This window comes from Malaclemys terrapin, chromosome 7 (assembly GCF_027887155.1).
Source record: "Malaclemys terrapin pileata isolate rMalTer1 chromosome 7, rMalTer1.hap1, whole genome shotgun sequence".
Classification (NCBI taxonomy): domain Eukaryota; kingdom Metazoa; phylum Chordata; order Testudines; family Emydidae; genus Malaclemys; species Malaclemys terrapin.
In genome coordinates, this window is record NC_071511.1 from 128,052,168 (window position 1) to 128,072,316 (window position 20,149).

General features: G+C 58.8%; 2 protein-coding genes across 5 annotated transcripts in view; both read left to right on the forward strand.

The window, feature by feature from the left end:
• Positions 1–7,005, forward strand: part of CUTC (cutC copper transporter) — a 19,706-nt gene extending 12,701 nt beyond the window's left edge. For all 4 annotated transcript variants that reach the window (XM_054034189.1, XM_054034187.1, XM_054034188.1 and 1 more), the window contains exons 5-9: positions 2,918–2,953; positions 3,772–3,905; positions 5,447–5,474; positions 5,891–5,996; positions 6,544–7,005. In XM_054034189.1, coding sequence (XP_053890164.1) covers positions 2,918–2,953; positions 3,772–3,905; positions 5,447–5,474; positions 5,891–5,996; positions 6,544–6,655 — 416 coding nt within the window. In that variant the 3' untranslated portion in view covers positions 6,656–7,005. The remainder of the gene's footprint in view (positions 1–2,917; positions 2,954–3,771; positions 3,906–5,446; positions 5,475–5,890; positions 5,997–6,543) is intronic.
• Positions 7,006–12,186: 5,181 nt separating this feature from the next.
• The window catches only part of ABCC2 (ATP binding cassette subfamily C member 2), a 56,363-nt gene continuing 48,400 nt past the window's right edge, over positions 12,187–20,149 (forward strand). The window contains exon 1 of the mRNA XM_054033828.1: positions 12,187–12,298. Coding sequence (XP_053889803.1) covers positions 12,257–12,298 — 42 coding nt within the window. The 5' untranslated portion in view covers positions 12,187–12,256. The remainder of the gene's footprint in view (positions 12,299–20,149) is intronic.

Sequence of the window (20,149 nt, forward strand, 5' to 3'; positions counted from 1 at the left end):
CAAAAAAGGAGAAATGAAAAAATGCAGAAAGTGGGTAGAGCTGGCGTTGCCTGGAGCAGCTGGGCTGTGGGAGACCTGAACCCCTTCTGAGCCGAGGGAGGAAAGGATCCTCCCTTGGAAAGGTGCAGCAAGAGGAGAGGGTCCTGTCCAGGAGTCTGCACCACATGTGACATGGGATGGTCTGCAGGGGCTGCTATAGTCAACAGAGGACACAGCTTGAGTTTTGTCAGGAAAATGACCAGCTCTGGTCATAGAATCATAGCATATCAGGGTTGGAAGGGACTTCAGGAGCTCATCTAGTCCAATCCCCTGCTCAAAGCAGGGCCAATCCCCAACTAAATCATCCCAGCCAGGGCTTTGTCAAGCCGGGCCTTAAAAACCTCCAAGGAAGGAGATTCCACCACCCTGTTGGATATGAGTCAACAGTGTGCTCTTGTTGCCAAGAAGGCTAACGGCATTTTGGGCTGTATAAGTAGGGGCATTGCCAGCAGATCGAGGAACGTGATCATTCCCCTTTATTCGACATTGGTGAGGCCTCATCTGGAGTACAGTGTCCAGTTTTGGGATCCACACTACAAGAAGGATATGGAAAAATTGGAAAGAGTCCAGCGGAGGGCAACAAAACTGATTAGGGGTCTGGAGCACATGACTTATGAGGAGAGGCTGAGGGAACTGGGATTGTTTAGTCTCCAGAAGAGAAGAACGAGGGGGGATTTGAGAGCTGCTTTCAAGTACCTGAAGGGGGGTTCCAAAGAGGATGGAGCTCGGCTGTTCTCAGTGGTGGCAGATGACAGAACAAGGAGCAGTGGTCTCAAGTTGCAGTGGGGGAGGTCTAGGCTGGATATTAGGAAACACTATTTCACTAGGAGGGTGGTGAAGCACTGGAATGCGTTATCTAGGGAGGTGGTGGAATCTCCTTCCTTGGAGGTTTTTAAGGCCCGGCTTGACAAAGCCCTGGCTGGGATGATTTAGTTGGGGTTGGTCCTGCTTTGAGCAGGGGGTTGGACTAGATACCTCCTGAGGTCCCTTCCAACCCTGATATTCTATGATTCTATGATTCTCCCTAGGTAACCTATTCCAGTGCTTCACCGCCCTCCTAGTGGAAAATGTTTTTCCTAATATCCAACCTAAACCTCCCCCACTGCAACTTGAGACCATTACTCCTTGTTCTGTCATCTGCTACCACTGAGAACAGCCGAGCTCCATCCTCTTTGGAACCCCCTTTCAGGTAGTTGAAGGCTGCTATCAAATCCCCCCTCATTCTTCTCTTCTGGAGACTAAACAATCCCAGTTCCCTCAGCCTCTCCTCATAAGTCATGTGCTCCAGCCCCCTAATCAATTTTGTTGCCCTCCGCTGGACTCTTTCCAATTTTTCCACATCCTTCTTGTAGTGTGGGGCCCAAAACTGGACACAGTATTCCAGATGAGGCCTCACCAATGCTGAATAGAGGGGAATGATCATGTCCCTCGATCTGCTGGCAATGCCCCTACTTATACAACCCAAAATGCTGTTAGCCTTCTTGGCAACAAGGGCACACTGTTGACTCATATCCAGCTTCTCATCCACTGTAACCCCTAGGTCCTTTTCTGCAGAACTGCTGCCTAGCCACTCGGTCCCTAGTCTGTCCATTGGTGCTGAGTGCCAGCTGAACCTCCTGGGGACAGCCTAAGGAAACGAAGGAGCAGTCTGCAGTGGAGGGTTGTGTGGAAGTGGTGGAAAAGCAGGGGAGAGCTCAGAGGGGTTGACTCTCTGGCTTCTCACTTAGCTTTGATCCTGACCTTTCCCCCGCCTGGGTGATGGGAGAGCAGACTCCTTTCTGACTGCCTAGAAATGGTCCCTGCAGAGGAAGCTGTCTCTGAAAGGACCGAGAGTCCCCCCTTTGAATCAAAAGATAAGGGTGATGTAGGCAGCTCCCTGCCTGACAGCCAGGGGAAAGATCAGCTACTGAAAGCAGCTGCTGACGTTACTCATAAATGGAATAAAGTTTTGATGCTCCCGTGGTGGGACTGGAGACCCACTAACTGGGGGCAAAAAATTTGTCATCCAGAGAGAGACTGGACAGACGGGTGAAGCACCCACCCCGTTGCCAGCAATCACCAGGTCATTCACAGTGGTGGCAGAAGTGTGTATCTGAGGGAATATGGACTCAGCTATGCCCTCCTGGGACCCTGGTTCCTTTCAGTGTCTCAGACAAAGGAGCTGTGATGTCTCTGAGTACTCCCTTCAGACACTTGGAAATACTCCTGCCAGTGTCAGGTTTGTTCCCCTGGTTTCCCAGGCCCTCCACCCCACCGGGTTGATCCTTTCTCCTTAATGCACACCACGAGTGGGGCTGGGTGGTAGAGGGACTCTAGGCACAAACCCAGTTTATCACTGTTCTCAGGGCCATTGACTGAGGCTCTGTCTTCTACACAAAAGCTGGCAATCTGGTCGGCCTTTCCGCCACTGCGATGCAGAGCTCCCTGTGCCAGTCTCCGATTCGGGCTGTTTCTGTGATGCGTAGCCCCGTCTTCCGTGAGCCTAAGGCACAGTACACAATAGGGAGTGGAATTTAGGATTGCAGTGCTCAGCCGCACGGATGGGCCACTGTCCCAGCCCTTCCCAGTGCTGCAGGGCAGTCCATACGGACAAGGAGCGTCACAGAAAACACATGGGGACTTTTAAAAGGCCCATAAATATACGAACCGTGCCTGAGCCTAGGTAGCCTGGGCCTCTCCAAAGGCTGGTGGAGGAAACAGCCATCTCACCTCGCCAGCTTGGCTATGCTCCCTGCTGGGCTCTCCAGAGCTGGTCCATGAGGTTGTCTTTGGGCCAGTCTTTCAGCAGTTGGGAAGGGAAGGGGACCCCACGATGATGCAGGAGCTTTTTCTCACACAGCGAGGCCTGCGCTGACCACATTAACTCTTCTCTTTGCAGCTGTTTGTCGTCCCCTGCCAGTCACCTTCCACCGAGGTGAGTTGTTGTCTGTGCTGTCCTGCTGTGAAGGAGCTGGCCAGGCTCTATGCCTATGCCCTGCCCGGGGCTCTCAGGGCCCAGGCTCTATGGCTGTGCCCCTGCCCGGGGCTCTCAGGGCCCAGGCTCTATGGCCGTGCCCCTGCCCGGGGCTCTCAGGGCCCAGGCTCTATGGCCATGCCGCTGCCCGGAGCTCTGAGGGCCCAGGCTCTATGGCCATGCCGCTGCCCGGAGCTCTGAGGGCCCAGGCTCTATGGCCGTGCCGCTGCCCGGAGCTCTGAGGGCCCAGGCTCTATGGCCATGCCGCTGCCCGGGGCTCTCAGGGCCCAGGCTTATGGCCGTGCCCCTGCCCGGGGCTCCCAGGGCCCAGGCTCTATGGCCGTGCCGCTGCCCGGAGCTCTCAGGGCCCAGGCTTATGGCCGTGCCCCTGCCCGGGGCTCTCAGGGCCCAGGCTCTATGGCCATGCCGCTGCCCGGAGCTCTCAGGGCCCAGGCTCTATGGCCGTGCCCCTGCCCAGGGCTCTCAGGGCCCAGGCTCTATGGCCGTGCCCCTGCCCGGGGCTCTCTGGGCCCAGGCTCTATGGCCGTGCCCCTGCCCGGGGCTCTCAGGGCCCAGGCTCTATGGACGTGCCGCTGCCCGGGGTTGGGGGCTGTGCATGCCAAGCCTCTGTGCAGGGGTCGGCAGCTGTAAGGGAGGCCTTTGGTTCTATGCCCTGGATACATCCACCTCCACTTGGCTGGTGAGCTGGCTGATGCGGGGGACTCAGTGCTGAAGCCTGCCATCATGGCGTCTTTGAGCTGCTTTGTTTGGTCTTGCAGCCTTCGACATGGTCCATGATCCTCTTGTGGCCCTGGAGACTCTGGTGTCCCTGGGATTCGAGCGGGTGCTAACCAGCGGCTGTGACAGTTCAGCACTAGAGGGGTTACCCTTAATAAAGAGACTCACAGAACAGGTGAGCGCCCCCTGCCCCCCTTCTATCTCTGCTGTTGCTCTCCGTTACCCTGACCACTCACTGCTCTGTGGGGGCTGCCCTGGAGAGCTGGCCAGCACTAACAGTGGTGGCCCCCAGGGGAGTCTCTGGCTGGGAGCACCTTCGCCATCTGCTCCAGCTTCTGCACGGGCTCCAGGGGCACATCAGGGCTTTGTGGGTTTGAGCTGTGAGGCCCCCCGTGGCAGAGACCTGCATCTGCCAACAGGGAGGCCACTTGGGCTGCTCTTGCTTACAGGCTACAGATGGGATGACTTCACGGAGGGGAGGGGCCGTCTCTAACTTGCTCTCCCTGTTGGCGTGACAGCACCTGTATCTGTTGTCCTTTGTACCATATTTGTATTGCGGTAGCACCTGGAGGCCCCCCGGGGGATCAGGGCCTGAGCCCTGTCGTGCTAAGCGACACACACACACACAAGCTCACGATCCCATTAAAAATGAAATGCAACAAATGGGAGTAAGAAAGGTGCAGGACGAGGAGAGTGAAGCGGGGGGGATGGTGACAGGATCCTAGGGATACAGATGCTCTGAGATGTGGCTTTAATGAGTCCGGCTCATCTGCATGTTTTTCTGTCTGAGACGTACATAAAATCGCGAAGTGCCTCTCTGGAGAACGTGAGATGGCCCGGCAGTGGGACTGTCAGATGGAAGGCACTAGAGGCCAGTGCAGTGTGATGGTTTGTGAATGTTACTGTTGGGAGCAGGCTGGAGTGCCCTGGGGTTGATTGCGTGGGTTGAGGAGGGAACTGTCTGGGCTAGGAGTGGCAGAAGGCAAGGGATAGCTGAGGTTGACAAGGGGGACTGATGACTGGAGTATAGCTGGGGTGTTGAATGATTTAACTGCTCGGTTCCTGGTTGGTGTGTTTAGGGGGATCTGCAGTCTGGCAGACTTAACTCCAACACCACAAAGGGCTAAGTCTCAGAACATAGTACAGACAGGCATGCACGTGCACACAGCCACACTACAGCCACACACAATAGTCACACTTTATATGCATATGTGCATGTACACACGTGCATGCCCGTGGAGACACACACATGTGCATGCACACGGATATGCGCACACAAGGGTAATATTGGTTGGCTTGTAAGTTATTGCAGTTATGAGGGCTCTTGAAAGAAGTGGCTGCAATGTCCCAGGGTCTCTGAGGTTCCTGGGCTGGAGCGTGTTGAGTAGGCAGAGTCCTTGAGCCAGCCTGTAAGTGTCTCCGGGCCAAGTTTCAGAAGAGCTGGAGGAGTTTCCAGCATGAGTCGCACTGGAGGCACCAGGCTGAGGAACGAAAGTCCTGCAGAATCACAAGGTCAGTGGTTTCCTCTAATGTGTCTTGGGGACAATGCTGTGAGCTCCATGACTGGGCATGTCCTGAGGTGTGTGAGTGTGAATTCCAAGATCCCGCACATGATAGGCTGCGTCTAGACGGGGTGCGTGCAAGTACCGTGGCTCTCCTGTGTGTCAAGCAGGAGTGGGCAAGAGCATTAACACGTGTCACTCTGCTCCTTTTCAGGCTAAGGGCAGGATTGTGGTGGTGCCAGGTAATGATTCTGCTGCAGCTTTATGTACGTACTGGGGGCTGAATCCGTCCCTGGCTCTGGGGTCCCAGTCTCATGCACGTGCCCAGGTGCATAACATCCATGTTTCAGCTTTGAGCCGTTCTGCTGCCTCACCGGGGAGTGCCTCTCCCTCCCTCCCTGGAGCGTAAAGGCCACCAGTCCCGCTACCGGCTGTGGGCAGTGAAGCCCTGTACAGCTGCCGCGTTCTGTGAGGTCTGGGGATACTCTCTGGATCAGCCAGGGGTCTCAGGCAGCTCCTCATCCAGCCTCCTGAGCCTCTGTGGAGCTGTTTCCCTTTCCGGTCCAGGCTGGGTCTGGTCTTAGGGGCTAGCCACTGGGTGATGATGCTCAGGATTGTCCTGCTCCAATGTGATGTATGAATGTATTCTTTCCACTAGGGGGTGGTATAACAGAGAGGAACCTGCAGAGGATTCTTGAGGGCTCTGGTGCACCTGAGTTTCACTGCTCTGCGCGCTCAGCCCGGGACTCGGGAATGAAGTTCAGGTAAGAGGTTGTCTGCACGAAGCCAGGGTGGAGTTACAGTCTGGTTGTTCCTCCTACAGCTTTGCTGCTCTGAAACTGAGTCTGCGAATTACACAGAAAACTCCCTGATCCTGCTGATGCCCCAGGGTGTAAGAATTGTGTTTCGGGGGGGGCTGGATGTGTGAATCCTGGCACTGGTGTTCTGGGGCACGTGAATCCAGCTGCACTCAGCGTTTGGGGGTGCGAGTCCTGTGCATGATGAGGTGCCCTTGGCTGTGTTAACCCCCTGTGCTCAGCTGCTGGGAGCATGATTCCTGGCATTAGCGCACTGGGGCATGTGACTGGAGCTGCGCTTGGCACTTGGGCGCATGAGCCCTGGCACTGGTGCCGTGGTGTGCTGTGGGGGTGCATCTTTATGAGACATGTTTCTAGAAGGTCTGTACTATATTCTTTTAATGCTGGTACCTCTTGCCTAGAGCGAAGACCCTTTGCTCTGCCTGGGATATCCTTTCTCCCAGCTGTTCCATATTCCAGACAGTAATCAGTCACCTCTTGGTTTTCCTGACAGAAACAGCAGTGTTGCCATGGGAGCCTCTCTCTCTGTCTCCGAATATTCCCTAAAGGTAGCGGATGTGGCTAAAGTGAGGACCCTGAACGCTATTGCAAAGAACATCCTGTAGAGGGCAAGTGCTGAGTGTGGGATAGGAGCGCACAGACCCTGGGATCCTCCCTGCCAGTCTGGACAGATGGGCTCTGGCTTCAGTCTCACAAGGGCTGTCAAGGAAGTGGATACTATAAAGGAACCTGCAGTCTCTTCATTGGCTTCACCTGGACACTCTCCCTGGACTGGAGGCTTAAACTGGCTTTTAAAAAAACAAAAAAAAAACAACAACAAAAAACAAGGACCCATTCCTGGCTGTTGTAGTGGCACAAACCATTCAGCAGCAATTGGGAGTGGGGACCTTAGCTAACAGGGTAACTAAATTGTGCACTTCCACCAGTGATTGTCAAATAAACACCCTGCAGCCATTCCCGTGTCACTGTGGCTCGTCCTTACAGAGAGGGTTTGATGGTCTGTGTCATGCTACCCAATGTGAATGGTATTTGATACGGTGAGTCATATGACATGTGCTTGCAAAGGAGTCATGTACCAGGGAATCTGCCAAAGATGCAGTCGGCACGAGGAAATGATTTCATTCAGAGTTAAGGTCACTTGAATTCAGGACTCTCACTTTCAGGCTGATTTAGCAATCTGTGGCCAAGGTTGGCAGAGGAGTTCAGGAGACATTGAACTGAGAACTATATCTAGAACTCAAACAACACACAGGTTCTGCTGACATAGCTTGTCAGCCTCATAAACAGAAAGCTCAGATCTCATCTCCTTTTCTTAAAGAAAACCACAAGGAAATCAATTGAAAAAATCCTGGAGTTAGTACAAAGAACAAATTGTAGCCTTTTATTTTATTTAAAATGAATTTAGTAATGTGGTATTACACCACCGTGGGTTCAGCTCTGGTGGCTACAGTGTCAAGCTTAACAGAGTGAAAGTCACCTCTGCTATTTGCTTCAGATTGAGAGTCTCTAGGAACACACAAAGACCAAGGGTGGTGACCACGCACACAGTTACCAGTACAAGTCTCTTACAAAGCTTTATTAAAGATACCTGCAAAATTATGGTTACCCAAGCATATAGAAATTCTATACAGACCTATGCACAAGTTACAAATATAGTCACATCTTCCTAGATAGTGTTAGGGTCTGATGGGTCTCTCATGGATTGATCCTCAGTAGAGGGATGGTTCCTGCTGGGTTTCCCATAGGGAGCTCAATTGTCTCACTCTGGGCACCCTCTTTTATAATGTGATTCTGACTATACTCATTAGCATTTACACACATAGTGCACCCTGCGATTAGGGCATGTGTTAGAAAAATGTGACTACCAGGGATCTTGTAAGCAAAAAATTACTTTTACTGTTAATTTTTTGGTGCATCTTTTCCCATAATCTTGTGGCACAGGGTCATTCTTTGGTCACTGACTTATGTCCAGCATTTCTCAAGCCTATGGCCTAGTAAGGCTAAGCTTGACATCTCACAGGTCTCTGACCTGTAGGCCTTGCATTTCAGCCCTACTTACTTAGTGTCGGAGAAAAACAGAGTTCTCACTATTTGTTTAGGTACAGCAAGTCAGATGTTTTATTAACTCTCACATGTGCAGAGGGAGAGAGGTAAACAGGTCTCTCCCCGGTAACTAATTACAGCAAGCATTTATACCTTTCATTACAAAAATAATGAGGGACAGCAGCATTTTTGTTTATACATAGGCCATCTTGATATCTCATTTCCTCAGTTGTTTTGACTCTTGCCAACATACAATTATTTTCTATACCTTATCTACCCAAGGTCTTCTACACTTTATCTATGCTGAGGTCATCATAACTTCTTACACAGTTCTTTCTCACCCGCCTCACACAATCCTCGCTTCTACAAATCTCGCGTTATCAGGGTTACAGTTAGCCTGACTTTTGCTAACAAACGTCATGCATTACAGTTCCCTTCTGTCAGTTCTTTTCTCTGCTTCCACATTAGATACCTAATACATAATTATCCCTCCTAACTACTGATCAACTTTATACTTCTATAATCCTACAACTTAGCTCTCTTTAGCATACAATGACTATATGACATAACATGTTAGTTAATCATAATCACAGAATAAATGAACAATAAACTAAAATCATTGGCTGCACGATGGAGAAACAGAGCCCTCAGCAGTGAAGAAATCTTGGTTAGCAGACCGGGCTGTGGCCTCAGCACACCAACTGCCTAATCGTTGTCAAGTGTTTTGTAGGTGTCCCAACAAAGGAGGAATTGGAAGGAGGATAATGAGGTGGCTTTGTGGATGGTTATGGGGAGCTCATCCCTTGTGGGGGTGGGCGGCAGCATGCGGGGGAAAGTGCAAAGGCACTTGCTTGTGACAGGTGGACAATGGAGGCTGGAGCCACTGGCAGAGTGGAGGTGAGAGGCAGCCTCTCAGTAGCCTGTGAGAGAGGGGGAAGGGCCTTGAAAGTGGAGGCAATCAGCTTACGTTTGATGAACTAGAGAAGGGGGAGCCAGTGGAGGGACACAAAGAGAGGGACGGCGTGGTCAAAGTCACGAGCAAGGAAAATAGTCTTTGCATCACATTCTGAATGGATCTGAGTGGGGCAGATTACATTTGTCATGGCTGGAGAAAAGGATAGTGCAATAATTGAGATGTGAGATGAGAGGTTGGACCAGAGCTTTCACTGTGTGGATGGATGGGAAAGGCCAGACCTTACAGAAGTCAAGCAGAAAGAATTGGTAAGATGTAGACAGCCTGGTTGTGAAGCTCTAGAGAGAGAGCTGAGTTAAAGATGATGCCCAGGTTACAGGATTGAGTTATGGGCCAGCTGGTGGAGTTGTCCATGGTGATCAAGAAAGGAGGAAAGGGGCGGCTGTGTTGCAGGTCTCAAAGAGAGGTCATAATCCACACTACAGATGGGATTTTGTTGCACTATGAACGGCTGTTTTTTCTAGCTTTCCCCTGTGTACAAGGCTGCAGGTTCCTGGGTGTCCATCAGGAATGTTTTGGTGCCTGCACGGTGTTTCTCAACCTTTCTAATACCAGGGACTGGCTTGCTGCCTTCCTCAGCTGTGTCAGGGAGATCTCAGGGACTGGCGGACCCAGCGCTGAGAAGCCCTGTGTTAAAGGGCCCGACGTTGGGTGGGGCTGGTGTTGTATATGAAATGAAGGTGGTATTTAATTAACGAAGCCTCTAATAATTAACTGGTGAGAGTTCTGCATTGTCATCCCTGGACATTGGACCCGCCTCTCTGCTGGTGGCTCGTGGCTAATGCCAGTGCAATTACTTATTGAACCATTGTTGACCTTGAGCTAGTTACTAATTACATAAGGAATGAGACAACAAATTTTCCCTTGGCTTATCCCAGTTTGTTCCAGCATCCCACACGTGCTCCTTTCACGAGATCCTGCGCTACCTGCTGCCCCTCGGGAAGAACTGCAAGGGCAGGTCCAATTCTTTATCTAGAAGACATGCCATGTAGCTTCTCTTGTGTCCCTGCCTGCTGCCCTCCCCGCTCTGCACTCCCTTAACTGGGTGGTTACGGTTTGGCATCCAGGCAGCCTCACCAGGAGTGACCCGCCATCCCCCTGAGGCATGAGGGGGCTCCGGAGGACCATCCATCCCAGTGTAAAGCCCAGAAGTTGCCCCATATCCCCATTTGATGTTGTAAGGAGTGAAAGGCCCCTTCAAGCCAGTGGTATAAGCCAGTGCTGTCAGCTCAACCCCTGCCATGCTGGGGAAGGGCACACGGGGGGTGAGCAGAACTGGGGGGGGGGAGGCACACGGGTGTGAGCAGGGCCAGTGGAGCTTGGCGGGGGGCACACAGAAGGGTGTGAACATGGCCCAGGGGGCTCTCAGCTGGGGGGGGCACACAGAGGGGTTTGAGCACAGCTGGGGGGGCACACAGGGGTGTGAGCAGGGCCCGTGGAGCTTGGGGGGGCACACAGAGGGGTTTACCCTCCTGACTGACACCTGAGGGGTGGGGCATTTTCTTACACTTTGGCAACACTTGTCTTCCTCCTGCTGCCAAGGGTTTCACTAGATCAGTCTGAGATTGTGTCTCCTGGGGCGTCCCATGGATCACAGCTGGGATGTGCTGGAATTTCTGAGCCTGGGCTGTCCCCTGAGCCTGGTTCCGCACTGGCCCGGGCCAGCTGTCCCCTGAGCCTGGTTCCGCACTGGCCCGGGCCAGCTGTCCCCTGAGCCTGGTTCCGCACTGGCCCGGGCCAGCTGTCCCCTGAGCCTGGTTCCCCACTGGCCCGGGCCAGCTGTCCCCTGAGCCTGGTTCCCCACTGGCCCGGGCCAGCTGGCTCGGGTTAAGGGGGTGTTGAATTGCGATGTTGACATTTGGGCTCAGGCTGCAGCCTGAATTCTGGGACGGAGATCTCCCACCTCGCAGAGTCCTAGAGCCCAGGCTCCAGCCCAAGCGTCTACACGGCAATTAAACGCCCCCTAAGCCGGAGTCAGCTGGCGCTGTTGGCCAGCTGAGGGTTTTCAACAGCAGCGTAGACGTACTCTGAGCTAAGATAGCTGATCAATGGGGCCCCTGTGTGTCCCAGCTGGAGTCTGCCTACCCGGGGCCCCCTGGGGCTCGCAACTGGAGTCTGCCCGCCCGGGGCCCCCTGGGGCTCGCAGCTGGGGTCTGCCCGCCCGGGGCCCCCTGGGGCTCGCAGCTGGGGTCTGCCCGCCCGGGGCCCCCTGGGGCTCGCAACTGGAGTCTGCCCGCCCGGGGCCCCCTGGGGCTCGCAACTGGAGTCTGCCCGCCCGGGGCCCCCTGGGGCTCGCAACTGGAGTCTGCCCGCCCGGGGCCCCCTGGGGCTCGCAACTGGAGTCTGCCCGCCCGGGGCCCCCTGGGGCTCGCAACTGGAGTCTGCCCGCCCGGGGCCCCCTGGGGCTCGCAACTGGAGTCTGCCCGCCCGGGGCCCCCTGGGGCTCGCAACTGGAGTCTGCCCGCCCGGGGCCCCCTTGGGGCTCGCAGCTGGGGTCTGCCCGCCCGGGGCCCCCTTGGGGCTCGCAGCTGGGGTCTGCCCGCCCGGGGCCCCCTTGGGGCTCGCAGCTGGGGTCTGCCCGCCCGGGGCCCCCTTGGGGCTCGCAGCTGGGGTCTGCCCGCCCGGGGCCCCCTTGGGGCTCGCAGCTGGGGTCTGCCCGCCCGGGGCCCCCTTGGGGCTCGCAGCTGGGGTCTGCCCGCCCGGGGCCCCCTTGGGGCTCGCAGCTGGGGTCTGCCCGCCCGGGGCCCCCTTGGGGCTCGCAGCTGGGGTCTGCCCGCCCGGGGCCCCCTTGGGGCTCGCAGCTGGGGTCTGCCCGCCCGGGGCCCCCTTGGGGCTCGCAGCTGGGGTCTGCCCGCCCGGGGCCCCCTTGGGGCTCGCAGCTGGGGTCTGCCCGCCCGGGGCCCCCTGGGGCTCGCAGCTGGGGTCTGCCCGCCCGGGGCCCCCTTGGGGCTCCCAGATGGGGTCTGCCCACCTGGGCTCCCTGTGCAGTTCTCCGAGGACCCTGGGTCATCACTCCATTTGTGGCGTTGTGCAAGAGCAAGAGAGAGTTAATGATTAACTGCCCTGCTGTCTGATCTCATCCTCCCTCTTCGGGTTGTTTGGGATCTTTTACCCTGCTCAGTCATTCAGTTCTAACGCCCCTGCAGAGAGGGAAGAGGAGGGAGCTGTCAGCTCCCCAAACGCTTGGGCCATGCCTGCGCCACTGGAGGAGTTCTGTGGCTCTGTCTTTTGGGTAAGTGGCTGCATGGCCTCGCAGAGCCCTCACCCCTCAGGGCAGGGGCATGCGGATACCTGGGGAGAGCAGAAAACACAAGCCAAAGCCTGGGGTCCCCCAGTCCTTACGGAGACAAAGCACCCTGATGGGAAGGGGGCATGCCCAGGTCAGGGTTCTGGTGTTATAGTCGTTATTTCCCATGGGTGTAACGCCAGTGCCAATGGGCCCTGTTGGGTGCTGGGCGCTGCACACACATGGCAAGCCAGGCCGGGAAGGGGAAGGTAACGGTGAGATGAGCATGATCTGAAAATCAGCCAGTGGCCTGAGCTCACCCCCTGCCAGACTGTGTCCGGAGACATGGGGCACTGCACGCTATCCTCTGGAGACAGGAGAGACGCAACCCCAGGTGCCTTTTCTGCTCCCGGGAGGTTAGGAGGTGTGCAGGGGGATGCGTGCTCCAGGGGGATGGGGTTGGGGGTGCACAGGGGGATGGGGTCGGAGGTGCGCAGGAGGATGGGATCAGGGGTGCACAGGGGGATGAGTGCTCCGGGGGGATGGGGTTCGGGGTGCACAGGAGGACGAATGCTCTGGGTGGGATGGGGTCGGGGGTGAGCAGAAGGACGAGGGCTCCGGGGGATGGATGGGGTCAGGGTGTGTGACTATGGAGACAAGGGCTCTGTGGGCCATGGGGTGAGGGGTTGCGCAGGGGGACGAATGCTCTGGTGGGATGGGGTTGGGGGTGCACAGGGGAATGGGGTTGGGGGTGCGCGCGCAAGGGGACGAGGGCTCCGGGGGGATGGGATCAGGGGCGCACAGGGAGATGAGTGCTCCAGGGGGATGGGGTCGGGGGCGCGCAGGGGGACGAGGGCTCTGGGGGGGATGGGGTTGGGGGTGCACAGGAGGACGAATGCTCTGGGTGGGATGGGGTCGGGGGCACTCAGGGGGACGAGAGCTCTGGGGGGATGGGATCAGGGGCGCACAGGGAGATGAGTGCTCCAGGGGGATGGGGTCGGGGGCGCGCAGGGGGACGAGGGCTCTGGGGGGATGGGGTCGGGGGCACGCAGGGGGACGAGGGCTCCGGGGGGATGGGGTTCGGGGTGCACAGGAGGACGAATGCTCTGGGTGGGATGGGGTCGGGGGTGAGCAGAAGGACGAGGGCTCCGGGGGATGGATGGGGTCAGGGTGTGTGACTATGGAGACAAGGGCTCTGTGGGCCATGGGGTGAGGGGTTGCGCAGGGGGACAAGTGCTCTGGTGGGATGGGGTTGGGGGTGCACAGGGGGATGGGGTTGGGGGTGAGCAGAAGGATGACGGCTCTGGGGGGATGGGGTTGGGGGTGCACAGGGGGACGAGGGCTCTGGGTGGGATGGGGTTGGGGATGCACAGGGGGATGAGTGCTCCGGGGGGATGGGGTTGGGGGCGCGCAGAGGGACCAGTGCTCTGAGGCGATGAGGTCGGGGGCGCGCAGGGGGACGAGGGCTCCGGGGCGATGAGGTCGGGGGTGCACAGGGGGACGAGGGCTCCAGGGTGATGTGGTTGGGGGTGCACAGGGGGATGGGATTGGGGGTGCGCAGAGGGATGAGTGCTCTGGGGGGATGGGGTTGGGGGTGCACAGGGGGATGGGGTCGGGGGTGAGCAGAAGGATGAGGGCTCCGGTGGGATGGGGTTGGGGGTGCACAGGAGGACGAATGCTCTGGGTGGGATGGGGTCGGGGGCACTCAGGGGGATGAGAGCTCCGGGGGGATGGGATCAGGGGCGCACAGGGAGATGAGTGCTCCAGGGGGATGGGGTCGGGGGCGCGCAGGGGGACGAGGGCTCTGGGGGGATGGGGTCGGGGGCACGCAGGGGGACGAGGGCTCTGGGGGGATGGGGTCGGGGGCACGCAGGGGGACGAATGCTCTGGGTGGGATGGGGTCGGGGGTGAGCAGAAGGACGAGGGCTCCGGGGGATGGATGGGGTCAGGGTGTGTGACTATGGAGACAAGGGCTCTGTGGGCCATGGGGTGAGGGGTTGCGCAGGGGGACAAGTGCTCTGGTGGGATGGGGTTGGGGGTGCACAGGGGGATGGGGTTGGGGGTGAGCAGAAGGATGACGGCTCTGGGGGGATGGGGTTGGGGGTGCACAGGGGGACGAGGGCTCTGGGTGGGATGGGGTTGGGGATGCACAGGGGGATGAGTGCTCCGGGGGGATGGGGTTGGGGGCGCGCAGAGGGACCAGTGCTCTGAGGCGATGAGGTCGGGGGCGCGCAGGGGGACGAGGGCTCCGGGGCGATGAGGTCGGGGGTGCACAGGGGGACGAGGGCTCCAGGGTGATGTGGTTGGGGGTGCACAGGGGGATGGGATTGGGGGTGCGCAGAGGGATGAGTGCTCTGGGGGGATGGGGTTGGGGGTGCACAGGGGGATGGGGTCGGGGGTGAGCAGAAGGATGAGGGCTCCGGTGGGATGGGGTTGGGGGCGCGCAGGGGGACGAGGGCTCTGGGGGGATGGGGTCGGGGGCACGCAGGGGGACGAGGGCTCTGGGGGGATGGGGTCGGGGGCACGCAGGGGGACGAGGGCTCCGGGGGGATGGGGTTCGGGGTGCACAGGAGGACGAATGCTCTGGGTGGGATGGGGTCGTGTAGTAGGTCCTAGCCGGGGCTCGACCCTTCCGGACAGGAGGGGAGCCACACCGACTCACTACTGTGGGAACAAGTAGTCAGTTAGTCCCGGAACTCCGGCTCTTTAGTGCAGAGTCGGAGCAACCACAGTTAAAGTTCAGGCCCTTTACTGCAGGGGCTGAGCGAGCAAATAGTTCAGAGCCCAGGCCCTGGATCAGGGCGGGGCAAACACAGTTAGGCTCAGGCCCTTGTTTGCAGGGGCTGAGCGAGCAAAGAGTTCAAAGCCCAGGCCCTGGATCAGGGCGGGGCAAACACAGTTAGCTCAGGCCCTTGTTTGCAGGGAGCTGAGCGAGTGAATAGTTCAAAGCCCGGGCCCTGGATCAGGGCGGGGCAAACACAGTTAGCTCAGGCCCTTGTTGCAGGGGCTGAGCGAGCAAATAGTTCCAAGCCCAGGCCCTGGATCAGGGCGGGGCAAACACTGTTAGGCTCAGGCCCTTGTTGCAGGGGCTGAGCGAGCAATTAGTTCAAATCCCGGGCCCTGGATCAGGGCGGGGCAAACACAGTTAGCTCAGGCCCTTGTTGCAGGGGCTGAGCGAGCAAATAGTTCCAAGCCCAGGCCCTGGATCAGGGCGGGGCAAACACTGTTAGGCTCAGGCCCTTGTTGCAGGGGCTGAGCGAGCAATTAGTTCAAATAAGATATGCCTAGGCTTCTGTAGCAGAGCGTTGGGTGAGGGGGAAGCCTGCCACCCGTGCGGCGGGTGGCAGGGGGGAACGCAGGCCCACCCACTCCACTGCGTTCCAGCCCGGGGCCCTAACAGCGGTTGCTGCCGCTGCTGGTCAGTGGGGTATCCAGACCGCAACACACTGACATAGGCTCACACTCAGTTGCAGCCGGACCGGGGTCGGCTATCCCCGGGCTACTTCCGTGATCCCCCTCCCAGCCTACCTCGTTCGTTACGCCGGGATCGGGCCAGTCCATCTCCATGGGCTCCTCTCTGCCCGGGCTCGGTGGCAAGTCTGGTAGCTCTGCCGGGAAGTCCGGCCAATGGTCCTCAGGCGGCTCCTCTGGATAGCAGCAGGGGAGAAGGGGTTCGGGTCCAGTCTCACCCTCAGGGTTAGTGGGGTCCGGTTCCCAGGGGTTCTCCCAGTGGCGGGCGTGAACGGGCTCCGGCGGCTCCTCCTCGTAGCGGGCCCGGGGTAGCTCAGGCCAGCCAGGGTCCAAGCCCCGGTCTTCGACGGTCTCCTGGCCAGGAGCTACCGGCCGCACGTCTGCTCCCTGTGGTGGCTGAGAGCCAACTGAGCTCTGGCAGCCGGCCTTTATACTTCCTGTCCCGCCCCTTGACTTCCGGGGGGCGGGGACAGGTGGTGGTGGTCCCACCCACTCTGGTGCCGGCACGTGGGCTCCCTCTTCTGGACAGGAGGGGAGCCACACCGACTCACTACACACCGCCCCCCTTAAGACTGGCTCCCGCCTGTCGGGGCCAGGTCCTGCCATCTCCCCCATGCGGGATAGGAAGTCCGCATTCGTATGGTCCTTACCAGCTCGATGCTGGACCGTAAATGCGTAGGGTTGTAAGGCGAGGTACCACCGCATAATGCGGGCATTATTATCTTTCATCCGCATTAGCCACCGGAGGGGGGCGTGGTCTGTGACGAGGGTGAACGGGGCCCCGAGGAGGTAGAAGCGCAGGGCATCGCAGGCCCACTTCACCGCGAGGGCCTCTTTTTCCACCACGGCGTAATTCCTCTCACGGGGGAACAGCTTCCGGCTGAGATATATTACGGGGTGGTCCTTTCCCTCCACCTCTTGGGACAGGACTGCCCCTAATCCTACGCCGGAGGCGTCGGTCTGCAAGATGAATGGGCGTTTAAAGTCTGGACTATAGAGAACCGGCTCCTGGCAGAGGCACTTCTGCAGTGTCCGGAAGGCCGCCTCACATTCGGGGGACCATCGTACCTGCCGGGGGCTGTCCTTCGTCAGAAGCCCAGTTAAGGGTGCTGCGATGGTCGCGAACTGGGGGATGAACCGTCTGTAATACCCAACGAGGCCCAGGAACTGCCGAACGTGCCGTTTGGTCGATGGGGTGGGACAGTCCAGGAGGGCCTGGACTTTCCCGACGAGGGGCTTGACCCGCCCGCCCCCGACGGTATAGCCAAGATAGTTGGTCTCTTGCCAGGCAATCCGGCACTTTTTGGGGTTGGCGGTCAGGCCCGCCTGTCGTAGGGACCTAAGGACCGCCGCAACCCGGGGCAGATGATCCTCCCAGCCGCGGCTATAGATGACCACGTCGTCTAGGTACGCCGCCGCATAGTCCTGATGGGGCTGTAGAAGTTGGTCCATCAGCCGCTGGAAGGTGGCCGGGGCTCCATGGAGACCGAATGGCATCCGTGTGAATTGGTACAGCCCCGTTGGAGTGGCAAAGGCGGTCTTCTCTTTCGAGGTCTCCTCGAGGGGGATCTGCCAGTAGCCTTTGCTCAGATCCAAGGTGGTGATATACTGGGCCTCCCCCAAGCGGCCCAGTAACTCGTCTACACGGGGCATCGGGTAGGCATCGAAGCGCGAGATGGCATTTACCCTCCGAAAGTCGATGCAGAAGCGGCGGGTACCGTCCGGCTTGGGCACCAGGACCACCGGACTACGCCACTCGCTCTGGGATGGTTCGATGACGCCCAGAGCCAGCATGGCTCTTACTTCCTCCTCGACCGCACCCCGCATCCGATAGGGCAGGGGCCGGGTCGTCTCTCGAACCACCTTTCCCGGCTCGGTCTGGATGGAGTGTTTGACCAGGGACGTGTGGCCCGGTACGGCCGTGAAGGTTCGCTTGAAGGTTTGCAGCAGGCAGTTAGTCTGTTTACATTGCTCTTCTGTGAGCGATTGTCCTAATTGGGGTGACGCGGGGTCATCCGTCGAGGGTACCTGGGGTCCCAATTCCGGCTCGGGCGGGCATGGGTTGATTAAGAGGCCCTCCCGGTCCTGCCACCGTTTCAGCAGGTTGACGTGATACCGCTGAGTTCCCTTCCGCTTGTCCGGTTGCCGCACCTCGTAGGTGACGGGACCGACCTTACGCACGACTTCGTAAGGTCCCTGCCACCGGGCTAACAATTTTGACTCACTAGACGGGAGGAGGAGTAGGACACGGTCTCCTGGTTGGAACTCCCGGACTTGGGCTCCCTGATCGTAGGTCCGTTTCTGCCGTTCCTGCGCCGTCTTCAAATTTTCGCGGGCCAGGGCTCCGGCCTGGGCAAGGTACTCCTGTAACTGGATGACATATTTCAGGAGGCCCTGGGCTGGGGACGCTGACTGTTCCCAGGTCTCTCTCATCAGGTCTAAGAGGCCCCGCGGTCTGCGTCCATACAGCAGCTCGAAAGGGGAAAATTTTGTTGAGGTCTGCGGGACTTCTCGGATGGCTAGCAGCAAGGGTGGAAGGAATTGGTCCCAGTGGCGGAGGTCCTCTGCGGGGAATTTCCGCAACATGCTTTTCAAAGTGCGGTTAAACCGCTCCACCAACCCGTCCGTCTGCGGGTGGTACACGGACGTCCGGAGTTGTTTGATGCCTAAGAGGGCACAGACCTGTCGCAACAATTGGGACGTGAAGTTCGTTCCTTGGTCGGTCAGTATCTCTCTAGGCAGTCCTACTCGGGCGAAGATTTTCAGCAATTCCCCCGCGATAGACCGGGCGGTAATACTTCGCAGGGGGATGGCTTCGGGGAACCGAGAGGCATAGTCCACCAAGACCAGGATGTATTGAAACCCCGCGGCACTTTTCGGGAGGGGGCCCACGAGGTCCATGGCGACCCGTTCAAAGGGCGTCTCCATCACTGGCATGGGGACCAGGGGTGCCTTGGGGATCCCGGGCGGGGCGACCCTCTGACACTCTGGGCAGGAGGCGCAGTATTCTTTCACCTCCTGAGAGATTCCTGGCCAAAAGAAGCGCGCCAGGATTCGAGCGAGGGTCTTCTCTCGCCCCAGGTGCCCGGCGGCTGGCACATCGTGGGCCAACTTCATTACCGCCCTCCGGTGACACAGGGGCACTAACAGTTGGGTTTGTGGTTCCTGGGTGCGGGGGTCACGGTCCAGGCGGTAGAGCCGGTCCCGGCGCAGCTCAAAATGGGGCCACAGGGTGGCCCGCTGGGGGTCCACAACACTCCCATCTACTGCCGCGAGCTGCTCGTAGAAGCGGCTAAGGGTGGGATCCTCTCGCTGGCCCCGACAGAAATCGGTATCGAAGCGGGGCTGAGGGGCCGGCTCCGGTGGCGGTCCCGCTGCGTCCGTGTCGTCTATCTCGGTCGCCGGACCCTGCTCGGGGTTCTCGGAGGAGGACCCCAACCGATCAGCCCCCAGGGCCGGCGTGGACCGTAGGACTTCCTCAAAGGCCGGCCAGTCCCGACCGAGGATCACAGGGTATGCAAGATGGGGAGCTACCCCAACCACCAGGTGTCGGGTGATCCCCGCGATGGTTAGGGGGACCCGGGCGCTGGGGTATGGTCGGACGTCCCCATGGATGCATTGCAGATGAATACATCCGAGGCGGGTATCACCCGGCGGTACCAGGTCCTTACGGACCAACGTCTGACCACAACCCGAGTCGATCAAGGCCCGCGTAGTCCGCCCTCCGACGGCCGCCGGGACGGTCAGCTTGGGGTTCATGGCTGGCCTGGCTCGAGTGTGGCCCGCCCACACTTGCCCATAGCTGCAGTCCATCTCCGGACAGTCTCGCCGGAGGTGTCCCATCTTCCCACAACTGAAGCAGGGTCCGAGTTCAGGTCGTCTGCTCCGGGGGCCTTCTCGGCTTGGGCTCCGGGGGGGGCTTCGCCGAGCCCTTGGGGGCCCCTGGCCCGGGGCCACTGGTCCGGTCCGAGGAGCCGGGTCCGCGTGCCGGGTCCGGGTCTCGCGGCGGGGGTCGGGCCTCGGTGCGGGGTGTCGTGGTCCGCTCAGGGGTTCCCCTTTCTTTTCGCCGCGGGCTGGTTCGGGCCCGGGGCGGCGGAAGGTGGGTCCTACTGCATCTTCGGCGGCCAGGAAGTCCTCCATTAGCGACACTGCCTGGGCCAGCGTCGTCGGCCGGTGGCGAAGCACCCAGGCGCGCCCTCGGGAGGGTAGGGTGTGCACGAACTGTTCCAACACCACCTGCTCGGCTACCTCCTCCGCCGTCCGGGTGCCGGGCTGTAGCCACCGTCGGCAAGCCTCTTTTAAGGTTTGGGCCACTACCCGCGGTCGGGCCCCGGTGGGGTAAGTCTGGCCCCGAAACCTTTGTCGGAAAGTCTCGGGACTGACGTC